Source organism: Acanthisitta chloris, unplaced genomic scaffold (assembly GCF_000695815.1).
Source record: "Acanthisitta chloris isolate BGI_N310 unplaced genomic scaffold, ASM69581v1 scaffold18567, whole genome shotgun sequence".
In the NCBI taxonomy this organism is placed as follows: Eukaryota; Metazoa; Chordata; class Aves; order Passeriformes; family Acanthisittidae; genus Acanthisitta; species Acanthisitta chloris.
The window spans coordinates 1-9,370 of NW_008682233.1; the positions used below are offsets into that span (position 1 = coordinate 1).

Sequence of the window (9,370 nt, forward strand, 5' to 3'; positions counted from 1 at the left end):
CCCGCACCGCCGGCCGAACCTCCGCGGGGTGACGGTGTCGTTTGTGTCCCGCAGGAGCTGAAGATGAACCAGCCCGTGACGAGCTCCACGTTCGTTCGTTGCCTGAGCTATGGTCTCCTGAGGCGGCTGGCAGACCTGATCGACCCGCAGGAAGGGGGGAAGAAGCTTGCGAAAGCGACGCGTCTGGTGAAAGCAGATACAGCCAGATGCATATCAGGTGTTGTATAAAAGTTGTGTGGCGTAATCTCTTGTGTTTCCTCTTTCATGTGAATTGTTTGTTGGTTCTATCTCGTTTCCCATCCGGTTACTGTGACTTGTTGCGGTTTCCCTTAGGGAACTCGAGGTAATTACTCCTACTCGTCCTGCAGGTCGTTTTTCAGGCAATCTCTAGCCAAAGAGGATTGAGGAGGTTGGAATTAATTAGAGCCACAGATACATGTGTTTTTAGTAATAGAACATTGGCCGTGTAACTTTCTGTACTCTATAGACACTCCTGAACGTTGACCTCATTGTGCCTAAGAGACTGTAACTCCTAATTTCACTGTTCCCAAGAAAGTGTCCAACAAATGTGGGGAGCCTAAGGCTGAAAGCTAACAAGTTAATTGGGAAGTAATGTCAGCAGCATTTTCTTGCTTGAAGGTCTTGTTTCAAAGGTTGTGAGATTTTAAATGCTGCATGTATTATCTTGGGTCTCCAATCTCTTCTAAGGACGTTAGCATTAAATCTTTGTATTTTTGTAATAGTAGTAAATCACTCAGAATCCTGGATCTCAATTTCTGCCTAGTGCTCATCTCAAAGTATTCAAAATGAGATATGAATACCAAATGGATGGAAACCAATTATTTTTCCATTTGATCAGGCTCTGACTTACCCTCTCTTTCTTGGTGACAATCTTTGTTAGTTCCATGTGCCAATATATTACTGGTACTGGGCAAAATGTTGAAGTTGTGTATGCATATTTTCCCCTTAGTTTTTCCTATATTTCGCATATTTTCCCCTGGTTTTGAATGTCTTTAGGTTTTTTAGCTGGATTTTCAGAAGATTTGTGCAGCATATTCAGATTTTTTTCAGTGTTTTATTTTTTTCTGTGATCATTTGTCTTTAATCTCTTTACCATGGTTCTTGAAGTCTCTTGGCCACTTTTGTTTTTTAATGTTGGTTTTCATTTATCTTTTAAGGAGATTTGAAGCATTTGTACAAATGGGAAAGAGCCCAACGTGTGAATTGCTTTATGACTGGGGAACGACAAACTGTACAGTTGCTGATCTTGTGGATCTGCTGATTAGGAATCAATTCCTAGCACCAGCAAGCCTTTTGCTTCCAGGTGACTGTTACTTTTGTACATTTTCTATTGTGTTCTCATTTTTATAAGATGCTAAAGAGCTTCACAGTAATTTTAAAATCAGAAAGGATTAGGTCAAAATAAGCAAAAGTGGATATATGTGCCACTTTTTATTCCTTGTAATAACAGTTTAGAATTAGAGTTTCCAGTTTCACTAAAAATGCTGCAGTTTACACATCATGTCAGAATATAACCTTCTCATGATGCTTGTGTCTCCTAATCTTCAAAAAATATTGTCATTAATATTACTTGTTTCTTCTTGTTCCTAAACTAGTTAACACTTTTTTTCTCAATTCCATTTGCAGAAGCTGTAAAGATGCCACAAGAAGCTACATTACCTCTTTATTCACAGGAAACTTTGCCTATGCATGAGAAACAACTACCTGTACAGGAAAAAGAAGTGGCATCTGTAAAGCCTGTTTTGGCTCAGAGTACTGAGAAGCAACATTCAGCTCCTTCCCACTTAAGTCAGGAAAATAGCAGCTCACAGTCCAGTAACACAGGTAGGCACTTAGTTTGGTAGAATTAAGTACTGTATTTTTTACTGATCTGTCCTTCACCCCATGTGAAATAAATCATAGCAATCCATGAGAGTGATGACTGTTCTGTCATCAGGTATCTATAGGAAACAACATCTTGCAGCTTGCCAGTTAAGTCACTTGCTGTGATGGAAAACTTGACTTTAAATTAAATTGCAGGGTGGTTTGTGCCACACATAGTCCTGTTGCTCTTTTCCAATACTTATTTTGTCAACTGTTCAGCTGGATTTTATATGTCAGGAATGACTAAGAATGCTGGAGAAAAGATGACTCAAGGCATTTTAGGAGAGTGTGTGGTTGGCCTATTCCTCTCTAAATGTCCACTTCTGGGTTGCTGCAAGAAACATGATGTGGTCTAGGTATATTTCTTACATCTAAGGCAGTGTGGCTCTCTCTGTGATTTGCTGCATGGTTAATTGCTATTACTTGTATTATGAGTATGAACAAAAAATACAGTCTGAAGTCTGCTACAGTGCTATTTGTAAAGAAAATTATGCATAGCTAATTATATATATTTATCTTCCTTTTTTGTTTTCTGGTATCTTCATCACAAAGCTGGAAATAGGGCTCCACTGTGTCAGGATTTGTGTGGTAGCAAGTTTTTGTTTTAGTAGAACTGGGGCAGAAAAACTATTCAATACACTTGTTCCTTAAGTGAAAACACAGCTTTGTGCTAAATGGCAAATTTGTCTTTCAGATTTCCATAATTTTTTGTTCCATGACTTGGAAAGCATTACAAATAACTTTGATGCCCGACCAGAATCAGCTGGAGGTAACAAACTGGGAGAAGGTGGCTTTGGTGTTGTGTTCAAAGGCTACATCAATGGCAGAAATGTGGCTGTCAAGAAGCTTGTTGCTGTGAGTTGTCCTGGGCATTTTTCCATTTTTATGACCATGTACTTTAGAGTATAGACTTGTTTATCCTGTTTATTGTGGAAGGTGTTGAATGTTACGCTTCAAAAAGTGTCACCATGTTAAACATTCATTGGGTTGAGAACCTTATGCTGTAGTCCCATCAGTGTTGTGAGTCAGCACAGTCACAAGAGGTAATTGTTGCTGCCTCGGTAGGGTTCCTTTGAGCAGCTCAGGCTGAGTAAGAAATATCTTATAAACAGGTAACTAGTTGTTACATATTACTAAACTAAAGAAAGGCTTGCAATTCCAATTTTTATTAAATTGACAAACAACTGCTCATTTGAATGTGGCCACTGATGAAAATACTGCCTTTTGTAGATGGTTGATGTCAGTGTTCAGGACTTGAAACAGCAATTTGAACAAGAAATAAACATAATGGCAAAGTGAGTACAGCGTTACATGATTTTTGCCTTTCTAGCATAACTTAATGATTTTCATGTTAGGTGAGAACGTTTCTTACACAGCACAACCATATTTTGGTTGCTTTAAAGCACCACCACAGAAACCTGGCTTTGTGCAGCAGGGCTAGAACAAGTAATTGCGAATCAAGTTTCCTCTGCCTTTTATTTTCATCAAATGTTGTGAGTCTTTCAGAGCATGTATGAACAGATTTTTATTTATTTTTTTATTGCTATAGGTGTCAGCATGAAAATCTAGTAGAATTACTTGGTTTCTCAAGTGATGGTGCTCAGCCATGTCTGGTGTATGAATACATGCCCAATGGTTCATTGCTTGACAGACTTGCTTGTCTGGTAAGTAAAATCTTCTTTACCTTCCAGTGGTCTCACTTTGCTAAAGAATGGGTATCTATGGAATGTCTTTGAAACAGTTCTGAACTGTAATGGCCAAGTGATGCTTTACTACTTGCTTCTTGTGTTCCAGGAGAAAATATGACAATAAATATTCTTCCATTAACATTTTATGCGTATGTTTTAGGTAGGTTAAAGTCAAATCAGGCTGACAGTACAATGTCCTGTACCAGTACCTGAAGTGGCACAGCAGCTTAGACTTGCTATGCCTGTGTGAAGCAGTGCAGTGAGTGCTGCAGTATTGTTCCCAGTTCTGATGTTGACATGTTCTCTGCCAGATCTTGAGATTCTGCATTGTGAAATTCCCCTTTGTTCATTGTCCTTGTGATAGTGGTTATAACACAATGCTCGTAGTCACCTTATCTATTTCTAAAGTGCCTAAATAAATGGTAATTACATTTTTAAAAATTATTATTTTGTGTAAGTGCAAAGCTCTCTTCTGATTTAATCAAATGGTTTATCTTCTTGTCTTGGCCTTTAATAAATAATAAGCTGCTTTGATTTGGTGAGGCAACTCTGTGTATGAAGGACAGAGTGATACCAGTAGCATGCTAGACTTAAGCTAGTAGATGAGTGTCCATGTTAGTTTGTTGAAGGAGTTCAAAAAATCTGCTCTATACTAAGCAAATGCAGCTTCTGAGGTTGTAATATGGTGAACCTTTTAAATTGGTGCTACTTCCACCCACCATGTCTCCAGACCTAAAAGTGTTGCTTTTTTTCTGCACTGATCCTCTTGTACTGGCTCTAGGATTTATTGGCTGGAGAAAGATCTGGCTTAGGGAACTGATCAAGCTAGAAAAAAATACTTGGTGACAAAGATCTTGCATTTTCACCTGGAGAGGTTTCCTCTGCCAGGCTGCACAAATCCTGCTGCTCCAGTAGGAAAGAAGTGGTATTAGGATTAGAATGACTAGCAGTGGTTGGGAAGGAACTGGATGTGTTTGGTAGCACTGCTCTCTCAGTTTAGGTTGATTAATTTGCTTGCACACACTGCTACATATGCAATTATTTTGGTTTTTTGAACTGACAGTGCAGAAGAGAGACTAAGTCTTACCTAAGGACAGTGCAATTTTATGTGTAGAAATGAGCTGTGCTTGACAAGGATGTATATGAAAATGTTCATCCATGTAACTTAGGCTATTATCATTAAATGAGCTTAAAAGATTGGTGGTAACTGAAAGCTGGAGTAGAAATAACTGAGTCGTTTACAAGGAAGAGACAAATTTATGACAGAATCTATAAATCAGTGAGTCTGATAAGGTCAACTATGTGAGGAATAGACTTACTGAATGTGTGCCCTTGCTGATAACTTCATTTTGTGATTTCACTGCGTGTGTTTGAGGCACAGACTCATGCTTATATCATCTTCTTGTCTGGATTTTGAGGAGCAGGCGAGGGAGGGGCTAGAATGGTGAGATACTGTTAATGCTTTTCCCTTGGCCACTGACAAGATTAAGAAGTGGGTTTGAAATGTAAGTGTCCACACTTCTAAGGCCTAGTTAGTAACATGAATCAGGCTAAACTCCTGTGAGGTCGTAAATCCAAAGCCACTGGAAAATTTGACTTCTCATTGCTAGTAAAAGGTGTGGATTGCTTTGAATTATTTGCTCTGGGTGAAAGGCTTTGTTATCAGAGCCAATACAGAGTGGAAGGTGAGGTAGAGATACACATAGTTCTGTGCAGTGCAGCTTGGCTTTGTAGGCTCAGAGTCGAATGTTAATCAAGAATATGTTTTGCAACCTGTGAATTAATCTCAGGCAAAATGCAGGGAAAGAACTCAATGTGACCAGTGCATGTATTTCTGCCCAAGGAAATTAAGAAATGTATGCTGTTAGTCTTTTCAATGATTTACTTGAAAATAACAAAACATTGCAAGAAGTCAGTTTGGGATTGTGGGGGTTTTGTATGTTTTGGTTTATGTCAGCATATACATATATATTAGATTTTCACATTTGCTCAATTTTATTTCTTATTCAAGGACAACTCTCCACCAATTTCTTGGAATACAAGATGTAAAATTGTTCAAGGTACAGCAAATGGCATCAACTTTTTGCATGAAAATAATCATATTCACAGAGATATTAAAAGGTAAAGGCTGCTGACTATTGCTGGCTGCATTTTTACTCTTTAGTTTTTCTTACTTGCTTTTTTTCTTCTCCTGTTAAAGTAACTTTAGAGAGAACAATCTGCAAGAACTGTTGCTTCAGCCAAAAGCACAATCTTTTCTGCAAGTGACATCCATTACAATAATCTTGTCTGTGCCGCAAGGACACGACTTCTGAAGATAATTCTGAGGTTATTAGACCCATAGAATTGTTTAGGGTGGAAAAGACCTTTAAAATCGAGTCCAGCTGTTAGCCCAGCACTGCCATGGCCACCACTAAACCACATCCTGAAGTGCCATATCTACATGTCTTTTAACTACCTCCAGGGATGGTGACTCGACTGGTTTTCTGGGCAGCCTGTTCCAATGCTGGACAACCATTTTGGTGAAGAAATGTTTTCAGATATCCCATGCTCCTATGGTGCAACTTGAGGCCATTGCCTCTCATCCTAATTCTTGTTACTCAGGAGAAGAGGCTGACCCTCACCTTGCTACAACCTCCTTTCAGGTAGTTGTAGATAGGAGTAAGGTGTGTCCCCTGAGCCTCCTTTTCTCCAGGCAAAACACCCCCAGTTCCCTCCTCTACTGGGACCACTTCAGGTTTGTGACCTTTCAGCTTGTGAGTTTTGCTTCAGCTGCCTCATAGTATCTGCTTGTTGCTTTGACAATGTATGTTTCTTTTTTCTTGCCTGCTTAAGCCTCTGGAGAAGTGTAATGACTGGAAGAGATGCATGTTTTTATCTTGCACTGCTTCTGCCCTTCAAACTGCTGTGAATTGAGGTTTGTTTTGATTATTGTTTGGATTCCATTTTGCAACCTCTTGTACTTGCAGTGTGAATAGTTCAATCAACTTGGTTCGTGTTATTCATAGTTCACTCCAGGCAAAACTTAGAGGAAGAGACATCTGAGAAGTTAACTTCAGTCTTCATGTTGCCATGACATGTGGAGACCATACAGGCAGTAGAAGCAGCTTCTCCAGGCTAGAGAACACATGATTGTATGGGTGTTCTCATAGTTCTTCGCAGTTTTTTGGCTTGGTTATGCCCAGGAAATAGTTCATTTATCTCTTGAAGCTTGACAGTTGCAGTAAAACTTGTTTCTGTTGTGCTCTTTGTGGTATATCAAAGTCGTGACCACTCTTTGGACTTGATTGAAGGTGATAAGAAGCTCAGATTTACGACGATGTGATTTTGCCCTTTCTTTTAGAAGCTGAGCTTTAAATATGAAAGTTGGTGGGTAATACCTTGACTAGTGTTTAGCCTTTTGTGGTGGTCTTACATTTAGCATTATTTACAGCAGTTCTGGCACCAAGTGATCCATTGTAACTTAGAGCTGTCTTAATTTCATTAAGATTTGGTGAACAAGAAGAATGGGAAGTTAGAAGTCTAAGTTTCTAGTAAGTGTTTTATGTTGTACCAGGCTATGTGGTTTTCTTACAGTTCCATTAAGGGGATCAGAAAATGAGTATTACAGAAATATTAAATCAAGTGATTTTAAAATGGTTCCAAGTGCTACAAGTTTAAAAACCAGTAGATGTATGCTGTAATTCATCTCACTGAGTATTTTATGAAAGTGTTATGGTCTTTTAGATGACTCACGTTTGTCAGGTTTTGGGTTTTTTTTTTAAGGAAAGTAAAAGCTGGAGATCAAGTGGAAACACAGCACATAGATTATTCTAGCAGTAATAGGTTTTTCTGGTTTTCTTCCAAGGCAAGAATAAGAATATTAGTATTCTTTTGTAACGGTTGACATAGTATTAGATAATTAGTTCTGAGCAGAGACTGAGACTCTAAGAATCATACTGTAATCCAATACCAGTTGTTCAGAGCTACTCTTTATTTTCAGATCAGAGCTGTTCTCTATTGTCCTTCATGAAGCCAAAACAAAAGTGTAACATAATTGGTCTCTTATAAGAAAGTTTTGTATTTGTAGGGTTTGGGGGTAGGGAGGGGTATCTGTTGTTTTTTTTTTTCTTGGGCTTTTTTGCATGCATGCATGCACACACAAGAAAAAATATGGCTGGATCTTGGCAGACAGTTGATTTATTTAGAACAATTAATTTCTAAATAGAGTGATTTCCAACAAAATGAACTTGCATTTTTTAATATGGATAATGTATAAATATTTTGGCTTTGAAGACAGTCAGAATAGGAGTTTACATTTGGTTACTAAAGAGTTAGCAGTCTGTTATAAAACCTAATTACTGGTCTGGAAAATTCTCTTTTTTTTTTCCCCTCCTCCCCTCTCCTCCAGTGCAAATATCTTATTAACTGATACATACATGCCCAAAATTTCTGACTTTGGCCTTTCAAGAGCATCTGTAACATTCACACAGACAATCATGACTGAAAGAATTGTTGGAACAGCAGCCTACATGGCACCCGAAGCTCTGCGAGGAGAGATAACACCAAAGTCTGACATCTTCAGTTTTGGAGTAGTAAGTAGAATGTAGGAAGCAGTGTACATGTTTTTTTGGTCAATGATAAAAGCATGCAAAATCCAGAATATCTGAAATGACATAATCTACTCAGGTTTATAATTTTTCTTTCCCCCTTAGATGTTTTCTTGAGATAATATTTCTGAACTTTGATTGGTTTAAAAATGATGTGAATATGTTGAATTTCTGTGTGAAAGACCAGAGTAAAATAATATTCCAGGTGCTATGTAAATGTGGTTTGAAGTGATGTGGAACTTTGTTCCTTCTTGCATTGTATTGCGCAAAAGTGTAACTCGGGCTGAGAAAGAAATTCCAGAAAATGGTCCAAAATTAAGTGTGTTTTAGCACCAAAAGTACACTGTCCACATGGGCTTTGCCTCAGAGCTGAGTACAAAAAAGACATGAGCTTAATATTTGGAAGAATAATGAATCCATTCTGAATAGATCCAAAACCCTAATTACTATTAACTACTTCCTTCATGGCATTTAGTTTCATGGGAAGCTAGGCCAGACACTGTGTCTGAATACTTGAGAAATCCTTCCATGTTGCTTTGAAGGAGCACCGTGTAGGGTGAGAAGAACTTGTGCTGAAATTCATAAACCACACTGGTAATAACAGTGGAAATAAAGGCAGGACCAACAGCAGCAACAATCAGTTGTATAGAGAGGTATCTTGGGACAAACACAGGTACTGTGAGCATTTCTTTGAAAGGTTTGGAGTCATGCTCCTTTTTGGAAATAGTATATATGCTAAGGATTATTCTATGCTTCATTTTCTTTTCTCATTTTTTTTCCTCCTAGGTCTTGCTAGAAATTATAACGGGTCTTCCTCCAATAGATGAAAACAGGGAGCCACAGTTACTGGTATGTTCTTTTTGCACTCTCACCTCCCCTTGCTCCAGGATCACTTTGTATGAAATCATAGTCAGTTAACAGGTTCTGAGACAATCAAATTAGTCATCAAAATATGTAGTTGTGAAAACAGCTCTTACGTTGGCATTCGTCTTACGTTAGCATTCATCTTAGAAGTGAGGCTGAAACTTTTCCCTCTTGGCTGGTAGATTGTTTGGCCCTGAAGGTCATCATCTTCCAGTCTGATACTGGAATTCTTTGTTTTGGTACTGCTTCTTCTCGTAAGACCATTATGATTTCTCAGCAAATTTGTATTTTATTTATACTCTAATAGGTAGTTTCTGCAGATATTGGTAAATAATTGTGCTGCTG

The 9,370-nt window shown here is 38.4% G+C and overlaps 1 protein-coding gene across 1 annotated transcript in view; it reads left to right on the forward strand.

Moving 5' to 3' along the window:
* The first annotated feature begins 63 nt into the window (after positions 1–63).
* LOC103805791 (interleukin-1 receptor-associated kinase 4-like) overlaps positions 64–9,370 on the forward strand; it is a 9,738-nt gene continuing 431 nt past the window's right edge. Inside the window, 10 exon segments of the mRNA XM_009078453.1 lie at positions 64–169; positions 172–217; positions 1,179–1,324; positions 1,648–1,845; positions 2,579–2,739; positions 3,115–3,179; positions 3,434–3,548; positions 5,584–5,693; positions 7,963–8,146; positions 8,948–9,010. Of these exon segments, the coding sequence (XP_009076701.1) occupies positions 64–169; positions 172–217; positions 1,179–1,324; positions 1,648–1,845; positions 2,579–2,739; positions 3,115–3,179; positions 3,434–3,548; positions 5,584–5,693; positions 7,963–8,146; positions 8,948–9,010 (1,194 nt within the window).